At 37.8% G+C, this 26615-nt stretch overlaps 4 protein-coding genes across 4 annotated transcripts; 1 reads left to right on the top strand and 3 right to left on the bottom strand.

Moving 5' to 3' along the window:
* Window positions 1–378: 378 nt before the first annotated feature.
* Window positions 379–3891, top strand: LOC135674533 (uncharacterized). The gene is made up of 3 exons (XM_065184471.1): window positions 379–873; window positions 1088–1111; window positions 3395–3891. Exons 1-3 carry the CDS (start codon window positions 642–644, stop codon window positions 3709–3711), a joined length of 573 nt encoding a protein of 190 aa, XP_065040543.1. The 5' UTR covers window positions 379–641; the 3' UTR covers window positions 3712–3891.
* Window positions 3892–4642: 751 nt separating this feature from the next.
* LOC135675157 (glyoxylase I 4-like) lies at window positions 4643–5983 on the bottom strand. Its single transcript, XM_065185432.1, has 3 exons — window positions 5754–5983; window positions 5526–5631; window positions 4643–5122 (listed from the first exon to the last, which is right to left on the bottom strand). Exons 1-3 carry the CDS (start codon window positions 5906–5908, stop codon window positions 4871–4873), a joined length of 513 nt encoding a protein of 170 aa, XP_065041504.1. The 5' UTR covers window positions 5909–5983; the 3' UTR covers window positions 4643–4870.
* Window positions 5984–11516: 5533 nt separating this feature from the next.
* LOC135675158 (glyoxylase I 4-like) lies at window positions 11517–12924 on the bottom strand. The gene is made up of 3 exons (XM_065185433.1): window positions 12696–12924; window positions 12468–12573; window positions 11517–12003 (listed from the first exon to the last, which is right to left on the bottom strand). Exons 1-3 carry the CDS (start codon window positions 12848–12850, stop codon window positions 11752–11754), a joined length of 513 nt encoding a protein of 170 aa, XP_065041505.1. The 5' UTR covers window positions 12851–12924; the 3' UTR covers window positions 11517–11751.
* Window positions 12925–19823: 6899 nt separating this feature from the next.
* LOC103986010 (glyoxylase I 4-like) lies at window positions 19824–21223 on the bottom strand. The gene is made up of 3 exons (XM_065185434.1): window positions 21015–21223; window positions 20787–20892; window positions 19824–20322 (listed from the first exon to the last, which is right to left on the bottom strand). The coding sequence occupies exons 1-3, from the start codon at window positions 21167–21169 to the stop codon at window positions 20071–20073; spliced, it is 513 nt and encodes a 170-aa protein (XP_065041506.1). The 5' UTR covers window positions 21170–21223; the 3' UTR covers window positions 19824–20070.
* Between the last annotated feature and the right edge of the window lie 5392 nt (window positions 21224–26615).

Raw genomic sequence — 26615 nt, forward strand, 5'->3', positions numbered from 1 at the left:
TGCTTATTATATGGGCCACTGGATATTGTAATATATAATGCTCGTGATAGTATTAGAATCGCATGGTTCTCATTTTTTTGTTAGTGCAGATGACCAATTTGACAAAAAAAAAAATAAAAGAGAGAAAAAAGAAAGAGAATTATATTTGTAATTCATTTTACTATTTATAATCTTATTTAATACTTTTAATACTTTTAAAAGATTTTTATAAATAAATATAAATATTATTATCTTTTTTTTTTTTCTCCTCGCGAGCGAGAGAGAGAGAGAGAGGGATTAGTGGCAAGTGCTATAATATGCCTTTAGATTGGGATTGCATCCACCGTTCATCTGACGTGATGGCTTTGATAGGAGGGGCCAACAGCAAAGGGGATCTGATGGGAACCTCGCACCCAATTTGGGGAATCGGAAAAAGAGCCGGACAAAAGCACCCAGCTTCCGTCATCGCCCACTCCGGACCGCGTTAGGCACTGCTGCACCTCTGCCGACGGTTGCAGCTCCATTCCATCGGTGGCGGTGGACTTCTCCGCTTCTTCTTTTTCTCTGCCTCCCCCCACCCACTCCCACTGTTGTCATTGCGCTTCCTCCTCTTCCGTTTCCCGTCTTTCGACCTTCTACCGAGAGTGCGTGCGGAACAACAAATGACCGGGGGCCTCGTCGTCGTCGTCGGCGGCGGCGGTGGCAGTGGCGGAGGTGGAGTGAACCCAACGCTTGTGAGAGTCATCCTGGCGGTGATGGCGCTTGGCCTCGCCGGCTACATCGTTGGACCCCCGCTCTACTGGCACCTCGCCGAAGCCTTCGGCCGTTCCTCTCCCTGCCCCCCTTGCGCCGCCTGCGATTGCTCCTCTCAGCCCCTCCTCTCCCTCCCCCAAGGTGCTCCCTCTCGCCCTCCCACCCGCTTTGCCTTTGTGCTCTCAGATCTGATGATGATCCAGTGCCTCTTCCCTGGTGGATCTTGAGTCGCGCTTTTCTTCGTTTCAAGATCTGATCAGGGGATCATTGGAATCACAACAACAGAGTGCTTTCTTTTTTTTGTTATCAATTTCTTCTAATTGTAACTATGGATCTTTTGTGTTTCTCTTTACAGAGCTGATCAATGTGTCCTTCACAGGTCAGTGTTTTTCTTTTCCCTTCGTATTTAATTGTTCATTCAGTATCGCATTTTATGTAAGTTAGATGGCAATGCACTATTTAGCATTTCTAAATAAGTTAAGCTTCGACAATTTGATAGTTGTAAAGTGGATGAAGTTGATTATTAATTTGAAAGAGTACTTTGGTATTCCTGATTTGCTTAATAGCAGTTGGTTCTGTGTTTCATGGTTAGAATTTGTAGCATGACCTTTTCTTTTTCCCTATGCAATACTGAAATAGTTACTATTCTATGATCTGTATTTGATATCAGAAGTCAGCATGAGACATGCATGATGAAGATATATTCTTATCTTGCTGTGTTTCTGCTGTATCTAACATAGTGTTTCTATAGTATCCAATTAGTCATTTTTCATGGCAGTAGACTCATGCAACAATTACATCAGATTTGTCAAAACCAGTAAGTATTTTGCATGTTATATATACATACTTCCATTTTTATGGTTATAATCATTCCTCTTTCATGTTTTACATCATGGAGTTGATAAGGTAAACACAAAAAGGCTTTCCCTTCTATGGAAAGAAAATGGCATCCCAAATCAACTATATTCCGAATTATGTTCTGTTTCATCATATATGTGGCTGCTTATGCCCTACAAAGGTCATAGTATTACCACCTCATATAAGGTTATGCTGCATCGATTGGTAGTTGTAATGTACACATATTTATGTCCTACTGTCCCTAAAAATTTGAAGCGGGAATGGCATCTCTGGTTTATTTGTCATATTTGTTGCTATTTTTTTGTAATTTATAATTTTTTGCCCTCCATAATTTACTGCAGATATAGATTCCTATAGGAGGGTAAATGGCATCCTGTGAATTTCTGGTTTGTCTGCAGTATAATCTGCCTATAAATAATTTTAAAATAAAATTTTGTTATCCTTGACTTTGTACTTTATCATGTATTACTTGAATGTTTAATTATGGATCACTTGCAGCTGCATGAGTTCACATGCCACATGCTATTTATGATTTCTTGACTGCCTGAATGTATCAGCTGCTTTTTAGAACACTGGTCAATTGTTGACACTTAAGGTCAGCATCTTTTTTAAGACAATGCATCAAATTTTCAAAGGGTTGAGGGTAAAGAAACTATAGAATAATCAATAAAAGATTGGTAGGAAAGACATAATTATTTTCCTTTTCTTGTGACATGGAGAGTATTCGTTTGACATTTTAAGAACTCGAAAGGAATTGTGTTTTGATATTGAAATTTAAAGCAAGTAGTCTATGTTGAAGCTTTTAGACAGCACTAGATGATGCTGAAAAAGAAAGATCAGAAAGTTTGTAGCACAACTATCTATACGCAATTGTATAATCAACGTCCAAAGAGTGGTTATGTGACCATATATTCAGACATGGTCATATGAGCACCTTGCATAAATGCTTATGGAGACTTAATATATGGAATTACCAAATATATAGTCTCGGTTGCATATGCGGACAAAATAAATATATTGCTGCACATGCACTTGGCTTTTGATTTGGCCCTGTCACATATGAGTTACTGATAGTATAAACCTGAATATATATTTCTTTGTTATTTTAAGTATTTTAGTGCCAAGGCATAGTGACCGTAGAAGCAGCCCCATATTGCCCATAAACTATGCAGTAATTGTCCAACCATTTACCATGTTCTTTTTTAAGCTTCTTGCTACAGATTAGAGTAAAATGGCACACAAAACCCAGCATACCACTTTTAAGTGGAAAGTTGCATATCCTCACACTCTGAAAATTTTCCTGCTTTAACTAAATTCTAACATTAAGAGCATGGTGTTGAATAGCATTTGCTAAATCTTCATTATATTTGTCGTCTCTGGTTTGCCTGCACTTATGCATTGTTGCACTATCTAAAAGAGCTGGTTTTGTGATTTAACTAAGGGTTTATTCATGCAAAGGCATAGTTCGCTTTGAATACATCTTGAGTATATCCATTTACATCCTAAGAACTAGTAATTCTTTTCTTAAGTCGGTTGAAATGTATATTTATGTGCTCCAAGAACATATGAATTAACATGATTTGTCACTATGAAGAAGCCCCCCAAATAGTTCTTTCTTTCTATCTTGCTGAACAAAATTTTGGGTGTATGAAATGCCTAAGGCTAGAGAATAATCTAAACTTTCTGCTTATCATGATATGTTTATGTTTTTCAATTGATTTTGTTTACTGCAATTATATTCCGTTCTTTGTTTTTCATTGCAACTACCCATCTGAGAGCCTCTGAGCCCATTTCTTTGATGCAGATTGTGCAAAACGTGACCCAGAGGTCAGTGAAGAAATGGACAAGAATTTTACTGACCTTCTCGCAGAGGAATTGAAGTTGAGAGAGAAAGAGTCAACTGATGCTCAACATCGTGCTGATGTGACACTGCTCGAGGCAAAGAAGTTGGCATCACAGTATCAAAAGGAAGCCGACAAGTGCAACTCAGGGATGGATACTTGTGAGGAAGCTCGGGAAAAAGCTGAAGCGGTACTGTTAGAACAAAAGAAATTAACTATGATGTGGGAGCAAAGAGCTCGGCAGCGTGGATGGAAAAAACCCCATGCTTTTCAAAGGTGATGATGTTCCATGTTTTGGTGCAATATCTTAGCTCTTACTATCAAATGTATTGCTTGTTGTAGCCAAAGAAATCTGAAATTATCCATACAAGTTTATTTCTTGATGAAAAATGCACTAGAAAATATGTGGTCACAAATCATTAAATAGAACAAGATCTGTCACAAATTTCATTAGCTGGAAGATGATCGATTACAGTGTGATTTAGTTCTTGGCATAACATCCCAGTACTCAACATTGTTTTTTCTTGTGTTGGATCTCATTTGTGTAATGTTTTTGTTGTGTGAAGATTGATACCTTCCCAAATTAGTGGCTTATTTATTTACTATTATTTTTTTGCAGATTACAGCAAGTGATTATATAACATCCTTATTTGAACAAAGAACAAATTTTTTTTTTTATTTCGAGTAAAATATTTATATTTAATGGTATAAAATTTTCGAAGATGTTATCTAGCATTAGCTGCTAAAGATTTTATCGAATGTTTGTAAGATCACTATATTATTTAAAATATAGTTAGTCCCTTTTTATATATCTCAGTCAGATGTAAAGTTTTGATATGCCATGTACCATATGCGTCAAAATATGTCATATATGATCAATAAGCTTTGATATATAATGTAACATATGCATCAATCTATTGTTAATCTATTGTATTCATAGATTGGAATACATTTTTATGGGCCACCTATTAAGTTTGTTCTTCTATTTCCAGCAAACAAGCAGTGCAACCAACCACTTGAAGGGAAAAAAAGAAAGCCCTCAAACTAATTGTTAGAGAATAGAAAACAAAACAAAGAGAAGATAGATTGATATGACAAAGAGAAGCAACAATACAAGTATTCCATGATAAAGACTATGCGTCATATTACTAGAATCTAAGAAATAGGAAATATAATCAGATTGTTGTCATCGTCGTGGAAAGAATTAGACGTAGAAGTTGCATTCTCATCCAAAAGATGATGAACATATTAACATTACGAAGTCGCAGCCTGTCCACAGACTGATACAACCTTTATTGCTACTACAAAGGAGAATTCCAAATGCGCGAAAGACTCGGTAGGTAAACAGAAGGCAATCGTCTGCATGCGCAGGACGGATCCTTGACATGCATGGATGGATGGTGGCGCACACTGCAGCACCATTTGGCGTTACTGCTTGGTTACAGCTGGAGCGCCGCCTGCTGCTGCTGTTGCTGAGGAAGAAGGGTCATCACTCTCTTGCAGGCCATGATGAGCTCCCCGGAAAGCGAGATCACCGGGAGGTTGTCGCAGTTGCAGATCTCGATCATGAAGCCGTCCGGGTCATGGAAGAATAGCTGGTCCACGTAGATCCCACCTTCCTCCACTCGACGTTGGATGTAAGGGATTCCCATCTCTTTCAGCTTCCCCTCCACCATGCTCAAGCTCTCGCACTGCAGCAGGTAAGGAACGAACTCAGTCGACGCATCTTATTCGTTAGGTAACGCAAGATAAAATACGTGTCAATCGCGACTGATGTCAAATGATGATGATTATTGTGAAGCTCACAAGGCTCCAAGATGAATTCTTTTGCTCGTCTTTATCTTGAACTCAGTGCAATACAAAAGGCATAGTAGGTGGGTGTAGAGATTGAATCGTGATGACACTGATTTATCTACTACAGCTTTTGGATGTGAGTTGTCAAGCAATTGCGATGGTATCGATCACCGATCATACCCTCGTCTCGTAGCTATAGAAAGGTGTGAAAGGAAGCAAAGAAGAAATGCTTTTTCCTCCTCTGCTCCTCTAACTAAGAAACAGTCTACACAATCTCCTAAAATAATATGAAACGATTACCTGGAAGGAGATGTGGTTGTCCTTGGGGTTAATCTCCTTCTTCCTCGGCATCTTCTCGGGGTCTTCAGATTGCAATAAGTGGATGCCGATTCCGTAGTTGAACAACCTGTGCATCAGAAGAACACAAGGAAAACCGGTTGATGGAAAGAGGAGACAGAATTCCATGAATTCTCCATGCCGAAGAATGAAATGTTGTGGGCATGGATCACGCCAGGAGACAAAATTTACCAGGCACCAGTAAAATCGAAGGATCCCGGCCTCCTGATGGGGAGGAAGCCGAGCACATTCTGGTAAAAGTCAAGTGATCTCTCCACTGATCTGCAGACCAAGGAGATGTGATTCAAGGAAGCCAGCGGCAGCGCGCCACCTTTAGCACCCAACATCTTGTGAAAGCTGTTTGTTTGATGGAGAGAACAAGGAGAGCTCGGAACGTGCTTTGAGGTGGATAGAAGCTATGTCGCAGGGGATATATATTGATATGCAACACAGGGGGGATTCACGACGACTTTGTCCAATCCGTAACGACGACAGGTTGCCTAACCTGACGTGGACGATGCATGTGATTATGACACGTGGATCCAACTAAGCACACGTTATCTATAGGATTCAAGTCACCTTTTATATATATATATATATATATATATATATAACATAAATTAGTTATCGTTCGTTACGCCAACACCATACCACATCAACATTCTCGAAATAGAAACACAAAAGACAACGGATCGAGTTGTTTTTGCTGTAAAATATTTATAATAAAATTATCGAAAGATCATAAGATCCAATTATAAATTGGTTCCTAAAAAATATTCGTAGGAATATTTTCAAAAGACTAAAAGGCAACGTGATTGATGATAAAAGACTTTCTATAGAATATTCATGGAAATATTTTTTAAAATTAAAAAAAATAGTTTCAGTTGATTATAAACTATCTTTTCTAGAAAAAAAAGGTACAATCAAATATTAAATTAAGCATCAGATGAATTGGTTGGAAAAATCTCTTCGATCTTTATGCCCGAACAAAATAAGAAAAATCATGACTCGTAGAAGCAGGTAATTAAAATTATAATATTTAGTCTGACTTGCAATTTCTTTCAGATATTAAAATGTTATGGTCAAACTGATGACTCGTAGAAGCAGGAAAATAAAATTGAATCAAATGCTTAATGCTTTGGATTTATGTTCCCCTTCCTGTGTACATCCATGTGCATGCACATGACTTCACCAGCATATATTATGCGCACGAGAAATAAATTGCCGACGGTGTCTCACATATTTTATATTGAATTATTTTTGTTAGGATCGGAGCGGCACTAAGAGAGGGGTGAATTAGTATAGCGGATTAAAACTTGTAAGTTTGAAAATGATTTTGTAAATACAAGGATATTTCGTTTCGATAGTAACTTGAGTAGATGAAAACCGAAAGCTTGCAATAGTGTAAATAATAATTTCAAAAAAGTAAGAAATCACACATTTAACGAACACGCTAATTTAAAATGGTTTGGTCAAAATGATATACATTCACTTGTGAAGCCTTCTTCAAAGAGGCTCACAACTTCCACTAACAAATCACTTTGAAGGGGAAGGACAAATACCCCTCTTACAAAAGTGGTTCACACTCTTACAAGTTTTCAATCAGAAAGAAGGAGGTGAATACTCAAGCAATTGAAAAACAAGACTTGTTAAATACTTTGCTAAGGCTTTATCTCAATTTCTTACTCCTCAAAAGGTTGTGTTCTCTACTGAGAATTGAGGGGTATTTATAGGCCCCGAGAGGATTCAAATTTGGGCTCCAAAATTTGAATTCTCTTGGGTTTCCGAGGCTGGCGGTGCCACCGCCCGACCTCTCGGGTGCTGGGCGGTGCCACCGCTCAGTTCTCGGGTTCTAGGCGGTGCCACTAGCTACACTATTTCAGCTCACTGGTTGGGCTCCAAACTTGGTCCAAACCAATCCGAACTCGGGCCAATTAGCCACTACTTGGGTTATAGGATTAACGCCTAATCCTAACCCTAATTAACGTGCTTAAAGACATTTCCTAAGCTATTACAAAGTCCGCAAGTCAAGACTTTTTCCGGTGAACTTTCGGCGGTCTTCTGACGAACTCTCGAAAACCATTCTGCGAACTCCTGACAAGCTCCTAGACTTCACGATTTAATCTTGGCGAGTTCTAACGAGCTTCTTCGGCAAGCTCTAATCTTTCTCGGCGAGCTCCGCGAACTTCCAACGAACCATCCGGCAAGCTTCCGAAAAACCCTTCGGCAAGCTCCCTACTCATTCTCGGCTAGTTCCGGCAGCATTCCCGATGAACCTTCGGACTTCTGTCGAACTCTCGAACTCGCAACAAATCCTTCGCGCTTGACTCCGATACTTTGTTTCACTTTATGTCTTCATCGTTAACGTAGTTAATCCTGCACACACAAGCCAAAACTCTATTCCGATCTAGACAATTATTATAACACGAATTGACATTCTGTTGCCCGACACGTCATTGGTTGGCCCGATACCCGACATCCGAAGCCTTCTGCCATCTAATATCCTAACGCGTTCTCCTCTGGCGCAACGTCAATTCCTCCTGCGTTAACTGTCTAATCCTGATCGAGTAGACCTGCATTACTCAAAACGTAGATTAAATCATAAACACATATCAAGTGGTTTCATCATCAAAATATGAGATTCAACAATCTCTCCCCCTTTTTTATGATGACAATCACTTGATGACGGAGTTAACTTTAACTCCCGTAGTTTAAATGAACTCCCCATATCAATATGACTTATTGATAGAAACTCTTGGATTCAAGAATCCAAGCAACATGTCGTCATAAACTTATGCATAATATGTCATGTCATCATACTTCTCCCCCTTTGTCATCAACAAAAAGGAGAAGTTCCTACTCTTATGTGTTTAGAGATAAAAAGTTTCATACATTGCATGAAAAATATGGTATCAAATTTTATAATCATGCAATCTAGCAATTAAAGATGTGTAAGTTTAACATGTTTGCTTTTCTTGAGATAACAACTAATTGTTTCTCTTTAGACTACAAGCTAGTAATTTTCATGATATGCAAGTTGCAAGCTAGCAAATTTTTGCTTCCTTTGTAATGTTTCAGCTAGCAATTTTGCTTCCGTAATAAGTTAGCATGTTTTGTATTTTGAGATAGGCAAGATAGCACGTTTGATTTTTTTGAGATAGCAACTCTCAAAAGATAGTGATCTTAACAAACCAACTGAAGATGGAGAAGAATATCATAAAACCAGCCGATATCTGCACGATTCTCCTACTTCCAACGCGTGTCAATCCCAGAAGTCCAACATTTTCACTACAAAACACCTAATCGATTATACTAAAGGAAACTTGGAAATAATCTTTAATAACAGCTGTAATGAAGCAGCTAAAAGAACTAAACAACAAAATTTATTGGATGCAAATTTTGGAAAAACCTCTTCTTCTTTTATTTCTTAAAGGAAGAGTTGAAAGAAACTTAATATACTTAAATCATTTCCATTTTCTTCTAGATGTACAATATAAGCTAATTTATTTTTTTCTTGAATCCAAATTAACTACGTGGATACGGACAAAATTATTGTATTCGGGACAGCTAGAGAGAAGAGAACAAACAGATACAATGTAAAAAAAAAGACACAAAGACCCTACAATTATGCAGCGATCAGCGTTGCAAAATGTTAGTTTGGCAAGTCCATATAGTCCCACATCGAAAAAATCAAATTTGTTATCTCCTATTGGAACTATAAAAAAGGGTATAGTCTTTGAAGTCATATACACTACAAGAGGCACCACAAGAAAAACATAATTATTTACTTTGGGTTTAAGTTCATACTCAGTTAAATAGTTTAGGCTTACAGTTTGAGTTTTTCTTGTTTAGTATTTTCGGATGTTTTATGGCCTATGAACATCTTCTTAAAACATTTATAATTGTCCATTTATAGTATTGATTTGCTCCTCTTTCGTCCGTGGATATAGGTCAAAATCAATTGACCGAACCACGTAAATCTGGTTTTCTTGTCGCTTTTATCTTTTTCCGCTTTATTATCTTTGTTAGATTGTCAAAATTACCCTTTGGTAAATTTTCCAGAATTAGCTCTACCACAAAAGATTACATAGCATCAAATGATCATCTATTAATCCTAAATAAAACCTTTTTATTAATCTCTAGGGCATCAAATGATCATCAGCTATCTGCACATGCATTAGCCAAAATTGTAGTCAAATACAAAATACATTTGTGTGAGTTGAAGTAAAATATCATATTCATTATAGAATTGATTGGCCAGCTTCTATTTATTATATTCGGTCTCACCTATTGAAGCTTTATTGATAATTTCTTAGCTTAATGAAATAAGCTTGCAGCAATCTGCTTTTGCCTCAGAGGAAAAAATGAAGCCTCAACAAAAGAATACTTTAACCTCTCGCCTGATTATTATGGGTGTCCTTCAATTGTTGCTATCATCTAACGAGTTTTGTAGCTCATTGTTCAGTTATAAAATGGCCTAAGTAATCAACTCATATAGATTGTCCTCAGTCTTCATTAGACCATCTAAAGTTTGTGTTGTCAATTCTACATGAGATAAAATGCCAATTCTACATAAATTCCATTTCGTATAGTCATCTTACTGTAACCAGGATCTAGTTCCTTGTTGTATACCATGTCAACACAGCTTAAATTATACATTGCATCAAATGCGTCCGATACATCAATGAATTCATTTGTATGGCTACTTCTTTTTATGCTATATTGATCACCTTAACCCTCTCTCAATGCAACATAAATTTCAATGTGTTTGTCACTATTAGGTGGCTAAAATAAAAAGCTCCTCTTCAGTGGCAGCTCCTCTGAAGGTGGCCAATGCCTGCTTCCTCTTAATCGCCTCATTTTACCTTTGCTCATCTTTGCTGACCCTCACCAGCTACCCATGCTTGTTCCCTGTTATTGTAACTAATATGTAGGGCTCACCCTCTCTGAAATTTAGGTTGCCATGGCAAGTACAAAACAGTCTTATGACTCGATACACTGATTAAATCAAATGCGTCAGATACATCAATGAATTCATTTGTATGGCTACTTCTTTTTATGCTATATTGATCACCTTAACCCTCTCTCAATGCAACATAAATTTCAATGTGTTTGTCACTATTGGGTGGCTAAAATAAAAAGCTCCTCTTTAGTGGCAGCTCCTCTGAAGGTGGCCAATGCCTGCTTCCTCTTAATCGTCTCATCTTACCTTTGCTCCTCTTTGCTGACCCTCACCAGCTACCCATGCTTGTTCCCCGTTATTGTAACTAATATGTAGGGCTCACCCTCTCTGAAATTTAGGTTGCCATGGCAAATACAAAACAGTCTTATGACTCGATACACTGATTATAAAAGTTTGATGAGTGTACTACTATCAACTTCAGCTTAAGCTGAAGTCCTCTAACTCCGTCTACGGGTAGTCCTTTCCTATTCGAATCTGTCAACTTCGTTTAATCTAATCCACGGACCAAAATGTTTAAGCTAAAGTTGTTAACATTACACTCATCAGACCCTTATAAGTCAATCTTAATCTTGCCCACTTTCGATGTGGGACTAATCAAGGGTGTTACAAACACCCTGGGCATACAAAACAAATTATAAAAAGGAATACCTGATACTACATCAAAATTCTTGTTTAATTGATAAATTTTTGACAAAGTACAAAAATATGTGGCCTATTGTTTAAACCTGGAGGCCAATGCTTCGACTTAGCACGTATTAAGTTTGTTCCTCTATTTCCAGCAAACAAGCAGTGCAACCAACCTCTTAGAAGGAAAAAAAAGAAAGCCCTCGAACTAATTGTTAGAGAATAGAAAACAAAACAAAGAGAAGATTGATTGATATGACAAAGAGAAGCAACAATACAAGTATTCCATGATAAAGACTATGCGTCATATTACTAGAATCTAAGAAATAGGAAATATAATCAGATTGTCGTCATCGTCGTGGAAAGAATTAGACGTAGAAGTTGCATTCTCATCCAAAAGATGATGAACATATTAACATTACGAAGTCGCAGCCTGTCCACAGACTGATACAACCTTTATTGCTACTACAAAGGAGAATTCCAAATGCGCGAAAGACTCGGTAGGTAAACAGAAGGCGATCGTCTGCATGCGCAGGACGGATCCTTGACATGCATGGATGGATGGTGGCGCACACTGCAGCACCATTTGTCGTTACTGCTTGGTTACAGCTGGAGCGCCGCCTGCTGCTGCTGTTGCTGAGGAAGAAGGGTCATCACTCTCTTGCAGGCCATGATGGGCTCCCCGGAAAGCGAGATCACCGGGAGGTTGTCGCAGTTGCAGATCTCGATCATGAAGCCGTCCGGGTCATGGAAGAATAGCTGGTCCACGTAGATCCCACCTTCCTCCACTCGACGTTGGATGTAAGGGATTTCCATCTCTTTCAGATTCCCCTCCACCAAGCTCAAGCTCTCGCACTGCAGCAGGTAAGGAACGAACTCAGTCGACGCATCTTATTCGTTAGGTAACGCAAGATAAAATACGTGTCAATCGCGACTGATGAAAACCATTTCTATGAGCTGTGTGTGCTGCAGCATCACACCCAGCCCTTTTCGCAACCATGTCAAATGATGATGATTATTGTGAAGCTCACAAGGCTCCAAGATGAATTCTTTTGCTCGTCTTTATCTTGAACTCAGTGCAATACAAAAGGCATAGTAGGTGGGTGTAGAGATTGAATCGTGATGACACTGATTTATCTACTACAGCTTTTGGATGTGAGTTGTCAAGCAATTGCGATGGTATCGATCACCGATCATACCCTCGTCTTGTAGCTATAGAAAGGTGTGAAAGGAAGCAAAGAAGAAATGCTTTTTCCTCCTCTGCTCCTCTAACTAAGAAACAGTCTACACAATCTCCTAAAATAATATGAAACGATTACCTGGAAGGAGATGTGGTTGTCCTTGGGGTTAATCTCCTTCTTCCTCGGCATCTTCTCGGGGTCTTCAGATTGCAATAAGTGGATGCCGATTCCGTAGTTGAACAACCTGTGCATCAGAAGAACACAAGGAAAACCGGTTGATGGAAAGAGGAGACAGAATTCCATGAATTCTCCATGCCGAAGAATGAAATGTTGTGGGCATGGATCACGCCAGGAGACAAAATTTACCAGGCACCAGTAAAATCGAACGATCCCGGCCTCCTGATGGGGAGGAAGCCGAGCACATTCTGGTAAAAGTCAAGTGATCTCTCCACTGATCTGCAGACCAAGGAGATGTGATTCAAGGAAGCCAGCGGCAGCGCGCCACCTTTAGCACCCAACATCTTGTGAAAGCTGTTTGTTTGATGGAGAGAACAAAGAGAGCTCGGAACGTGCTTTGAGGTGGATAGAAGCTATGTCGCAGGGGATATATATTGATAAGCAACACGGGGGATTCACGACGACTTTGTCCAATCCGTAACGACGACAGGTTGCCTAACCTGACGTGGACGATGAATGTTATTATGACACGTGGATCCAACTAAGCACACGTTATCTATAGGATTCCACATTTAGTGTTGCCTGCCAATCTCCCAGTCACCTTCTATATATATACATATATATAACATAAATTAGTTATCCTTCGTTAGGCCAACACCATACCACATCAACATTCTCCAAATACAAACACAAGAGACAACGGATCGATTATTCAGTTGTTTTTACTGTAAAATATTTATAATAAAGTTATCGAAAGATCATAAGATCCGATTATAAATTGGATCCTAAAAAATATTCATATGAATATTTTCGAAAGACCAAAAGGCATTCTGATCGATGATAAACGATTTTCTATAAAATATTCATAGAAATATTTTTAAAAACTAAAAAATAGTTTCAGACGATGACAAACTATCTTTTCTGGGAATCAAATATTAAATTAAGTATTAGATGAATTGGTTCGAAAAACCTCTTCTGATATCGATCTTTATACCCGAACAAAATAAGAAAAATAATGATGACTCGTAGAAGCAGGTAATTAAAATTGCAATCTTTAGTCTGACTTGCGGTTTCTTTCAGATTCTAAAATGTTATGGTCAAGCACGTAATTAAAATTGAATCAAATGCTCTATGCTTTGGATTTATGTTCCCCTTCCTGTGTACATCCATGTGCAAGCACATGACTTCACCAGCATATATGCGCACGAGAAATAAAGCGCCGACGGTGTCTCACATATTTTATATTGAATTGTTTTGTGCTTCATGGTAGAGTAATCTACTGCTCAAGTAGAGTTGGATGTGAGAATGACAGATAATAAAAATTTGGTAAAAGGATAATTTCAATATTCATTCAGTTTTAAATGATTTTATCGATAAAAAAATATTAAGACAAATAAAATTATTTATTTCACTTTTAAATTATAGGGATCCTAATATAATTTTTTAAGTATAAATCAAAATAGAATCAAAATTTTGATTGAATTGGTTTACATAAAGCTGGGTGAATTGGATCGACAACAAATGTGCCTTTGAGCTCTTACCTAGTAAAAGTTGCTCGAGATGAGCTTCCACAACTCAAGATGATAGATTGTTTTGGCCACCACTTCGGTCGTATAATAAGTGCTCTTACATGAAATCATCATACGCTTGCATCATCAAACATGCCCACAAGGCCTGACGACATATCTTATTTCTAAGCTATTGTTTAGTAGCTATACAAGTGTAAATCGAAGTCCTAATAACGTAGCATAAACTATGAGACGAGTTTGTTGACAACAACGCATGCATTACCGCTCACAGAAAGCTACTTAGCGCCCAAAGATTGCATAGAACTCCAGTAATTTTGATGGCCTCATTTTGACTTAACTATTACTAATAGCTTGTAGTTCTGCAATCCCAGACTTTGGTACCATGTTGATCTGTGTGGAAACAGTGATGTGTCATAATAGAACAATAGTGGGTGATAGTCTAGTATATTAAGAAAGATTCATCATCAGTTGATGTACAAGTCAATCACTGTAGCCTACCAACAAGAGACATCAGCTCCATTCATTGACCTATGGCAAAAGATGTGACTGAATTGACTAGAGGATTGCTGACACAGCATGGCAATTTGGTTTTCTTCCCGAAGCTGATGAACAGTTTACGCATCCAAGCTTGTTATTTAATTGATGACTCAATTCATATTCCAACAATCTCGAGTGTTTCAAGACAAACATATTGTTAGTTTTGCAAGTCTCATGGTCCCACGTCGGGAAAATCAGACATATTATCTCGTATTGGAACTATAAATAAAGGTACGAGCTTTGAAATCTGATGCACCATAAGTGACACAACAAGAAAAATATAAGTGTTTGCTTTGGGTTTAAGTCCACACTCAGTTAAATAGTTTGGGCTTATAGTTGAGATTTTTCTTGTTTAGTATTTTCGGGTGTTTTACGGCCTAGGAACATCTTCATAAGACATTTATAATAGTCACTTTTATAGTAGTGATTTGCTCCTCTTTCGTCCGTGGATGTAGATCAAAATCAATTGACCGAACCACGTAAATCTAATGTTCTTATCGCTTCTTTTATTCTTTCGTTTTATTATCTTTGTTGGGTTACCAAAATTATCCTTTGATAAATTTTCTGGGGCCAGCTCTAATAAACTGGTGTCAGAGTCTGGGATCTTTTGGCAACGATGACAATAACAAAGATTGTTGTCGAGAAATTCGATAGAAATATCAACTTCGGTATGTGGCAACTCAAGATGGAGGCCATTCTGATTCAAGATGGAGTTGATTTGGCATTACAGGGAGCTGAGAACATTTCAGATGATACATCAAAGGAAGATCTTGCGGCAATGGATAAGAAGGCCCGATCAAACATCATTCTAAATCTCTCTGACGAGGTTTTACGGGAGGTAGCTATGGAGATTACGGCTAAGAGCATGTGGGACAAGCTTAAAGCCTTGTACATGAAGAGGACAGTGGAGAATCGTCTCTACTTGAAGCAGAGTTTGTATATGCTTCGGATGACTGAAGGTACATCTATACTCTCACATCTTGATAAATTTGATTCCTTGATTATGGATTTGGAGAATATAGATGCAAAAATTGATAACGAGGATAAGGCTCTATTACTCTTGTGTTCTCTTCCCCAATCTTTTAAGCATTTCCGTGATACTTTGATTTATGAAAAAGAAATAGTTTCATATCAAGAAATTAAATCTGCACTGAAATCTAAGGAGCAGATAGACGGGAATATCACCGGGGAAAGTAGAGGGAATCAAGCTAAGGATCTGGTTGTCAGGGGTAGAATGGATAAAAGAGAATTTGACAGTAGTAGATCTAAATCTAGATCTAAATCCAGATATAGAAATTTGGAATGCAGATATTGTCATAAAATGTGGCACATTAAGGTTGTTTGCTTTAAATTGAAAAATAAATTAAAGCAAAAGGGAAAACTTATCGAGAAAACTATTGAGTCCGTTGAAACTAGTGTAGCATCTGACTGATGAGAATGTTAAAAATATTTTCTTTGCTACTGATGACAGGACGATGTCTAAAAATGAATGGATTTTATATTCAGGTTGTTCTTATCACATGTGTCCCAATAGAGAATTGTTTTCCACGTTTGAATCTTGTAATGGTCGAATTGTTTTGATGGGCAATAATGTCTCATGTGATGTGTTGGTAGAGGCGCAATCCAAATTAAAATGCATGATGGTATTGTGAGGATGCTCACTAATGTTAGATATGTTCCTGATTTAAAAAAGAATCTAATCTCTTTAAGCACCCTAGAGGCCCTTGGGTGTAAATACACAACTGAATGTGGAGTTATGAAAGTTTCTAGAAATGCCCTTATTGATATGAAAGCTTGTAGGTCTGGTAGCTTGTATATTTTGTAGGTCTGTCACAAGCTCGGTTGCAGTCTCGTCATCGTCATTGTCTGATTCTGACATCACCAAATTATGGCATATGTGTTTGGGTCATATGAGTGAAAAAGGTTTGAACATATTGAGCAAAAGGGGTCTACTTTGCGGAAAAAGTACTAGGCCACTGGATTTTTGTGAACACTGTATTTTTGAAAAATAGAAAAGAGTCAGCTTCAATTCTCCGGCAGTTCACAAAATGAAAGGTACTCTTAACTATATTCATTTAGACCTTTGTGGTCCAGCTCATGTTCAGTCTAAGGGTGGTGCCAGATATATATTGACTTTTATTGATGATTATTCCAAAAAGTTTGGGTTTATTTTTTGAAGCATAAAAATGATGTTTTTCTAACCTATAAATAATGGAAGGCTTTGATTGAGAAGCAAACATGTAAACAGATTAAGCGGCTTCGAACAGATAATGATATGAAATTTTGTGAAGGTAACTTTAATGAATTTTGCAAAAATGAAGGAATCGTTCGGCATTGCACTGTTAGGATGACGCCTCAGCAAAATGGTGTGCCCGAACGTATGAACAAAACACTCTTGAAGAGAGCAAGGTATATGATCTCAAATGTAGAGTTGACAAAGGACTTTTGGGCAGAGGCGATTAATATGATCTGTTACATTGTCAACCGCGCTTCTTCTACAGCACTTAACTTTAAAACTCGAGAGGAAGTTTGGTCAGATACTCCTGCTAATTACTCTGATTTAAAATTTTTTGGGTGTCTAGCATACATGCATATAAATGAAGGAAAATTAGAGCCTCGAGCTAAAAAGTGCATTTTTCTTGGGTATGCTTCTGGGGTGAAATGATACAGATTATGGTGTTCTGATCGTAAATCCTCAAAATTTGTAATCAATAGAGATGTTACTTTTGATGAATTATCTATGTTATATTCTAAAGAGGATTCTACTAGTTGTACAAATGATAGTGTGCAGAAGCAGGTGGAGCTTGAGATTGGTAGGTCTGATTCTTTTCAGTCGAACTCTTCTATTCAAAGAATGCTAGTAGATGGTCCCGAGTCTACTAACGCAGATGATCCAAAGGAAGAGCAATATTCCATAGCCAAGGATAGACCACGGAGAAATATTCGACCACCACAAAGATATGCAAATTTGGTTACATATGTTTTGTCTGTTGCAGAAGAGACAAATGAAGTTGGTGAGCCTACTTCCTACTCAGATGCAGTTTCTTGTGATAATTCTGATAAGTGGTTGATTGCGATGAATGAAGAAATTGAATCTCTCCATCGGAATAGAACTTGAGATCTTGTGAAGTCACATTTGGGTAAGAAAATTGTTGGATGCAAATAGGATACTCTTGCTGAGGGAAAGGTCCTTGTTCAGAAAATTCATACGAAGGACAATCCAGCTGATATGTTTACGAAGCCTCTTCCAGTTTACAAGTTTAAATAGTGCTTGGACTTGGTTGGTGTTTATTATTTGTGATTGTCCATTGGGGCTTTAATGAAGAAGGTGGAGCAAGTTTTGTTGGGACATACTAAGGTGGAGATTTGTTAGTTTGGCAAGTCCCAGATAGTCCCACATCGGGAAAATCAGGCTTGTTATCTCCTATTGGAACTATAAATAAGTGTCTAGGCTTTGAAGGCATATATACCACAAGAGGCATTACAAGAAAAACCTAAGTGTTTACTTTGTGTTTAAGTTCATACTCAATTTAGGCTTACAGTTTGGGTTTTTCTTGTTTAGTATTTTCAGGTGTTTTATGACCTAGGAACATCTTCCTAAGATATTTATAATTATCCCTTTATAGTAATGATTTGCTCCTCTTTCGTCCATGGATATAGGTCAAACTCAATTGACTGAACCACGTAAATCTGGTGTTCTTGTCACTTTTATCTTTTTCCACTTTATTGTCTTTGTTGGGTTATCAAAATTACCCATTCGTAAATTTTACAGGGTTAGCTCTACCACAAAAGATTGCAGAGCATAAAACCATTTTATTAATCTCTAGGGCATCAAATGATCATCAGCTATCTGCACATGCATTAGCCAAAATTGTAGTCAAATACAAAATACATTTGTGTGAGTTGAAGTAAAATATCATATTCATTATAGAATTGATTGGCCAGCTTCTATTTATTATATTCGGTCTCACCTATTGAAGCTTTATTGATAATTTCATAGCTTAATGAAATAAGCTTGCAGCAATCTGCTTTTGCCTCAGAGGAAAAAATGAAGCCTCAACAAAAGAATACTTTAACCTCTCGCCTGATTATTATGGGTGTCCTTCAATTGTTGGTATCATCTAACGAGTTTTGTAGCTCATTGTTCAGTTATAAAATGGCCAAGTAATCAACTCATATAGATTGTCCTCAGTATTCATTAGACCATCTAAAGTTTGTGTTGTCAATTCTACATGAGATAAAATGCCAATTCTACATAAATTCCATTTCGTATAGTCATCTTACTGTAACCAGGATCTAGTTCCTTGTTGTATACCATGTCAACACAGCTTAAATTATACATTGCATCAAATGCGTCCGGTACATCAGTGAATTCATTTGTATGGCTACTTCTTTTTATGCTATATTGATCACCTTAACCCTCTCTCAATGCAACATAAATTTCAATGTGTTTGTCACTATTAGGTGGCTAACATAAAAAGCTCCTCTTCAGTGGTAACTCCTCTGAAGGTGGCCAATTCCTGCTTCCTCTTAATCGTCTCATATTACCTTTGCTCCTCTTTGCTGACCCTCACCGGCTACCCATGCTAGTTCCCCGTTATTGTAACTAATATGTAGGGCTCATCCTCTTTATCTCTCTCTAAAATTTAGGTTGCCATGGCAAGTACAAAACAGTCTTATGACTCGATACACTGATTATACTGGTACCATACCGGTCCGACTGTAGACTAATATTGATGCTGAATGTAAATTTTTATCCTTGGGTAACCAATAAAACAATTACACACCAAGAACTTCAACCAGGGATTTGACAATAGTGCCTTACACTAATGCAGTCGAACCAGCTACAGCACCAAATATACCTTCAAGAAGCATACCAACACCCTGGGCATACAAAACAAATTATAAAAAGGAATAGCTGATACTGCATCAAAATTCTTGTTTAATTGATAAATTTTTGACAAAGTACAAAAATATGTGGCCTGTTGTTTAAACCTGGAGGCCAATGCTTCGACTTAGCACGTATTAAGTTTGTTCTTCTATTTCCAGCAAACAAGCAGTGCAACCAACCTCTTAGAAGGAAAAAAAAAGAAAGCCCTCGAACTAATTGTTAGAGAATAGAAAACAAAACAAAGAGAAGATAGATTGATATGACAAAGAGAAGCAACAATACAAGTATTCCATGATAAAGACTATGCGTCATTTTACTAGAATCTAAGAAGTAGGAAATATAATCAGATTGCTGTCATCGTCGTGGAAAGAATTAGACGTAGAAATTGCATTCTCATCCAAAAGATGATGAACATATTAACATTACGAAGTCGCAGCCTGTCCACAGACTGATACAACCTTTATTGCTACTACAAAGGAGAATTCCAAATGCGCGAAAGACTCGGTAGGTAAACAGAAGGCGATCGTCTGCATGCGCAGGACGCATCTTTGACATGCATGGATGGATGGTGGCGCACACTGCAGCACCATTTGTCGTTGCTGCTTGGCTACAGCTGGAGCGCCGCCTTCTGCTGCTGTTGCTGAGGAAGAAGGCTCATCACTCTCTTGCAGGCCATGATGGGCTCCCCGGAAAGCGAGATCACCGGGAGGTTGTCGCAGTTGCAGATCTCGATCATGAAGCCGTCCGGGTCATGGAAGAATAGCTGGTCCACGTAGATCCCACCTTCCTCCACTCGACGTTGGATGTAAGGGATTCCCATCTCTTTCAGCTTCCCCTCCACCAAGCTCAAGCTCTCGCACTGCAGCAGGTAAGGAACGAACTCAGTCGACGCATCTTATTCGTTAGGTAACGCAAGATAAAATACGTGTCAATCGCGACTGATGAAAACCATTTCTATGAGCTGTGTGTGCTGCAGCATCACACCCAGCCCTTTTCGCAACCATGTCAAATGATGATGATTATTGTGAAGCTCACAAGGCTCCAAGATGAATTCTTTTGCTCGTCTTTATCTTGAACTCAGTGCAATACAAAAGGCTTAGTAGGTGGGTGTAGAGATTGAATCGTGATGACACTGATTTATCTACTACAGCTTTTGGAAGTGAGTTGTCAAGCAATTGCGATGGTATCGATCACCGATCATACCCTCGTCTCGTAGCTATGGAAAGGTGTGAAAGGAAGCAAAGAAGAAATGATTTTTCCTCCTCTGCTCCTCTAACTAAGAAACAGTCTACACAATCTCCTAAAATAATATGAAACGATTACCTGGAAGGAGATGTGGTTGTCCTTGGGGTTAATCTCCTTCTTCCTCGGCATCTTCTCGGGGTCTTCAGATTGCAATAAGTGGATGCCGATTCCGTAGTTGAACAACCTGTGGATCAGAAGAACACAAGGAAAACCGGTTGATGGAAAGAGGAGACCGAATTCCATGAATTCTCCATGCCGAAGAATGAAATGTTGTGGCCGTGGATCACGTCAGGAGACAAAACTTACCAGGCACCAGTAAAATCGAAGGATCCCGGCCTCCTGATGGGGAGGAAGCCGAGCACATTCTGGTAAAAGTCAAGTGATCTCTCCACTGATCTGCAGACCAAGGAGATGTGATTCAAGGAAGCCAGCGGCAGCGCGCCACCTTTAGCACCCAACATCTTGTGAAAGCTGTTTGTTTGGTGGAGAGAACAAGGAGAGCTCGGAACGTGCTTTGAGGTGGATAGAAGCTATGTCGCAGGGGATATATATTGATATGCAACACGGGGGATTCACGACGACTTTGTCCAATCCGTAACGACGACAGGTTGCCTAACCTGACGTGGACGATGCATGTGATTATGACACGTGGATCCAACTAAGCACACGTTATCTATAGGATTCCACATTTAGTGTTGCCTGCTAAGCTCCAAGTCACCATTTCTCTCTCTCTCTCTCTCTCTCTCTCTCTCTATATATATATATATATATATATATATAACATAAATTAGTTATCCTTAGGCCAACACCATATCAGACATTCTCGAAATAGAAACACAAAAGACAACGGATCGATTATCGAGTTATTTTTATTGTAAAATATTTATAATAAAATTATCGAAAGATCATAAGATCCGATTATAAATTGGATCCTCAAAAATATTCGTAGAAACATTTTCAAAAGTTAAAAAATAGTTTCAGATGATTACAAACTATCTTTTTTAGAAAAAAAAAAGTACAATCAAACATTAAATTAAGTATCGGATGAATCGATTCGAAAAATTGCTTCTGATATCGATCTTTATACCCGAACAAACTAAATAAAATCATGACTCGTAGAAGAAGGTAATTAAAATTACAATCTTTAGTCTGACTTGCAATTTCTTTCAGATATTAAAATGTTATGGTGAAACTGATGACTCGTAGAAGCAGGAAATTAAAATCGAATCAAATGCTCTATGCTTTGGATTTATGTTCCCCTTCCTGTGTACATCCATGTGCAAGCACATGACTTCACCAGCATATATTATGCGCACGAGAAATAAATCGCCGACGGTGTCTCACATATTTTATATTGAATTGTTTTGTGCTTCATGGTAGAATAATCTACAGCTCAAGTAGAGTTGGATGTGAGAATGACAGATAATACAAATTTGGTAAAAGGATAATTTCAACATTCATTCAGTTTTAAATGATTTTATCGATAAAAAAAAATATTAAGACAAATAAGATTATTTATTTTACTTTTAAATTATAGGGATCCTATTATAATTTTTTTAAATATAAATCAAAATAGAATCAAAATTTTTGATAATATTTAATATTTATTTATTTTTCTTTCATTTGGAATCGAATCATCGATCGATTTTAATTTTGATTGAATTGGTTTACATAAAGCTGGGTGAATTGGATCGACAACAAATGTGCCTTTGAGCTCTTACCTAGTAAAAGTTGCTCGAGATGAGCTTCCACAACACAAGATGATAGATTGTTTTGGCCACCACTTCGGTCGTATAATAAGTGCTCTTACATGAAATCATCATACGCTTGCATAATCAAACATGCCCACAAGGCCTGACGACATATCTTATTTCTAAGCTATTGTTTAGTAGCTATACAAGTGTAAATCGAAGTCCTAATAACGTAGCAAAAACTATGAGACGAGTTTGCTGACAACAATGCATGCATTACCGCCCACAGAAAGCTACTTAGCGCCCAAAGATTGCATAGAACTCCAGTAATTTTGATGGCCTCATTTTGACTTAACTATTACTAATAGCTTGTAGTTCTGCAATCCCAGACTTTGGTACCATGTTGATCTGTGTGGAAACAGTGATATGTGTCATAATAGAACAGTAGTGGGTGATAGTCTAGTATATTAAGAAAGCTTCATCTTCAGTTGATGTACAAGTCAATCACTGTAGCCTACTAACAAGAGACATCAGCTCCATTCATTGACCTATGGCAAAAGATGTGACTGAATTGACTAGAGGATTGCTGACACAGCATGGCAATTTGGTTTTCTTCCCGAAGCTGAACAGTTTATGCATCCAGTGAAATGATGCTACGATGCTCAATCCAAGCTTGTTATTTAATTGATGACTCAATTCATATTCCAAACATATTATTAGTTTCGTAAGTCCCATAGTCCCACGTCGGGAAAATCAGACATGTTGTCTCGTATTGGAACTATAAATAAGGGTATGAGCTTTGAAGTCAGATGCACCATAAGTGACACCACAAAAAAAATCTAAGTGTTTGCTTTGGATTTAAGTCCACACTCAGTTAAATAGTTTGGGCTTATAGTTGAGGTTTTTCTTGTTTAGTATTTTCGGGTGTTTTATGGTCTATGAACATCTTCGTAAGACATCTATAATACTCCATTTTATAGTAGTGATTTGCTCCTCTTTTGTCCGTGGATATAGATCAAAATCAATTGATCGAACTACGTAAATCTGGTGTTCTTGTCGCTTCTTTTATTCTTCTGCTTTATTATCTTTGTTGGGTTACCAAAATTATCCTTTGGTAAATTTTCTAGGGCTAGCTCTAACAAACTGGTGTCAGAGTCTGGGATCTTTTGGCAACGATGACAATAACAAAGATTGTTGTCGAGAAATTCGATAGAAATATCAACTTCGGTATATGGCAACTCAAGATGGAGGCCATTCTGGTTCAAGATAGAGTTGATTTGGCATTACAGGGAGCTGAAAACATTCCAGATGATACATCAAAGGAAGATCTTGCGGCAATGGATAAGAAGGCCCGATCAAACATCATTCTAAATCTCTCCGACGAGGTTTTACGGGAGGTAGCTACGGAGACTACGACTAAGAGCATGTGGGACAAGCTTAAAGCCTTGTACATGAAGAGGACAGTGGAGAATCGTCTCTACTTGAAGCAGAGTTTGTATATGCTTCGGATGACTGAAGGTACATCTATACTCTCACATCTTGATAAATTTGATTCCTTAATTATGGATTTGGAGAATATAGATGCAAAAATTGATAACGAGGATAAGGCTCTATTAGTCTTGTGTTCTCTTCCCCAATCTTTTAAGCATTTCCGTGATACTTTAATTTATGAAAAAGAAACAGTTTCTTATCAAGAAATTAAATCTGCACTGAAATCTAAGGAGCAGATAGATGGGAATATCACTAGGGAAAGTAGAGGGAATCAAGCTGAGGATCTGGTTGTCAGGGGTAGAATGGATAAAAGAGAATTTGACAGTAGTAGATCTAAATCTAGATCTAAATCCAGATATAGAAATTTGGAATGCAAATATTGTCATAAAATATGGCACATTAAGGCTGATTGCTTTAAATTGAAAAATAAATTAAAGCAAAAGGGAAAACTTATCGAGAAAACTACTGAGTCAGTTCCGTTGAAGCTAGTGTAGCATCTGATGAGAATGTTAAAAATATTTTCTTTGCTAATGATGACAGGACGATGTCTAAAAATGAATGAATTTTATATTCAGGTTGTTCTTATCACATGTGTCCCAATAGAGATTTGTTTTCCACGTATGAATCTTGTAATGGTCGAATTGTTTTGATGGGCAATAATGTCGCATGTGATGTTGTTGGTAGAGGCACAATCCGAATTAAAATGCATGATGGTATTGTGAGTACGCTCACTAATGTTAGATATGTTCCTGATTTAAAAAAGAATATAATCTCTTTAAACACCCTAGAGGCCCTTGGGTGTAAATACACAATTGAAGATGGAGTTATGAAAGTTTCTAGAAATGCCCTTATTGATATGAAAGCTTGTAGGTCTGGTAGCTTGTATATTTTGTAGGGAACTACTATCACAAGCTCGGTTGTAGTCTCGTCATCATCATTGTCTGATTTTGGCATCACCAAATTATGGCATATGCGTTTGGGTCATATGAGTGAAAAATGTTTGAACATGTTGAGCAAAAGGGGTCTACTTTGCGGACAAAGTACTAGGCCACTGGATTTTTGTGAACACTGCATTTTTAGAAAATAGAAAAGAGTCAGCTTCAATTCTCCGACAGTTCACAAAACGAAATGTACTCTTAACTATATTCATTTAGACCTTTGGGGTCCAGCTCATGTTCAGTCTAAGGGTGGTGCCAGGTATTTGTTGACTTTTATTGATAATTATTCCAGGAAAGTTAGGGTTTATTTTTTGAAGCATAAAAATGATGTTTTTCTAACCTTTAAATAATGGAAGGCTTTAATTGAGAAGCCAACAGGTAAACAGATTAAGCGGCTTCGAACAGATAATGACATGAAATTTTGTGAATGCGACTTTAATGAATTTTGCAAAAATGAAGGAATCGTTCGGCATCGCACTGTTAGGATGATGCCTCAGCAAAATGGTGTGGCCGAACGTATGAACAGAACACTCTTGGAGAGAGCAAGGTGTATGATCTCAAATACAGGGTTGACAAAGGACTTTTGGGCAAAGGCGATTAATATAGTCTGTTACGTTGTCAACCATGCTCCTTCTACAACACTTAACTTTAAAATTCCGGAGGAAGTTTGGTCAGGTACTCCTGTTGATTACTCTGATTTAAAATTTTTTGGGTGTTCAGCATATATGTATGTAAATGAAGGAAAATTAGAGCCTCGAGCTAAAAAATGAATTTTCCTTGGGTATGCTTCTGGTGTGAAAGGATATAAATTATGGTGTTCTGATCCCAAATCCTCAAAATTTATAATCAGTAGAGATGTTACTTTTGATGAATTATCTATGTTATCTTCTAAAGAGGATTCTACTAGTTGTACAAATGATGGTGCAGAGAAGCAGGTGGAGCTTGAGATTGGTATGTCTGATTCTTTTCAGTTGAACTCTTCTACTCAAAGAATACCAGTAGATGGTTCTGAGTCTACTGACGAAGTTGATCCAGAAGAAGAGCAATATTCCATAGCTAAGGATAGACCATGGAGAGATATTCGACCACCATAAAGATATACAAATTTGGTTGCATATGCTTTGTCTGCTACAGAATAAACAAGAGAAGTTGGTGAGCCTACTACCTACTCAGATATAGTGTGATAATTTCGCTAATTGGTTGATTGCGATGAATGAAGAAATTGAATCTCTTCATCGGAATAGAACTTGGGATCTTATGAAGCCACATTCGGGTAAGAAAATTGTTGGATGCAAATGGGATACTATTGCTGAGGGAAAGGTCATTGTTTAGAAAATTCATACAAAGGACAATCCAGTTGATATTCTTACGAAGCCTCTTACAGTTTACAAGTTCAAGCAGTGCTTGGACTTGGTTGGTGTTTATTATTGGTGATTTCCTATTGGGGCTTTTATGAAGAAGGTGGAGCAAGTTTTGTTGGGACATACCAAGGTGGAGATTTGTTAGTTTGGCAAGTCCCGTATAGTCCCACATCAGGAAAATCAGGCTTGTTATCTCCTATTGGAACTATAAATAAGGGCCTAAGCTTTAAAGTCATATACACCACAAGAGGCACTATAAGAAAAACTTAAGTGTTTACTTTGGGTTTAAGTCCACATTCAGTTAAATAGTTTGGGCTTATAGTTTGAGTTTTTCTTGTTTAGTATTTTCGGGTGTTTTATGGCCTAAGAACATTTTCCTAAGGTATTTGTAATTGTCCCTTTATAGTAGTGATCTGCTCCTCTTTC

Source organism: Musa acuminata, chromosome BXJ1-5 (genome assembly GCF_036884655.1).
Source record: "Musa acuminata AAA Group cultivar baxijiao chromosome BXJ1-5, Cavendish_Baxijiao_AAA, whole genome shotgun sequence".
Taxonomy (NCBI): Eukaryota; Viridiplantae; Streptophyta; class Magnoliopsida; order Zingiberales; family Musaceae; genus Musa; species Musa acuminata.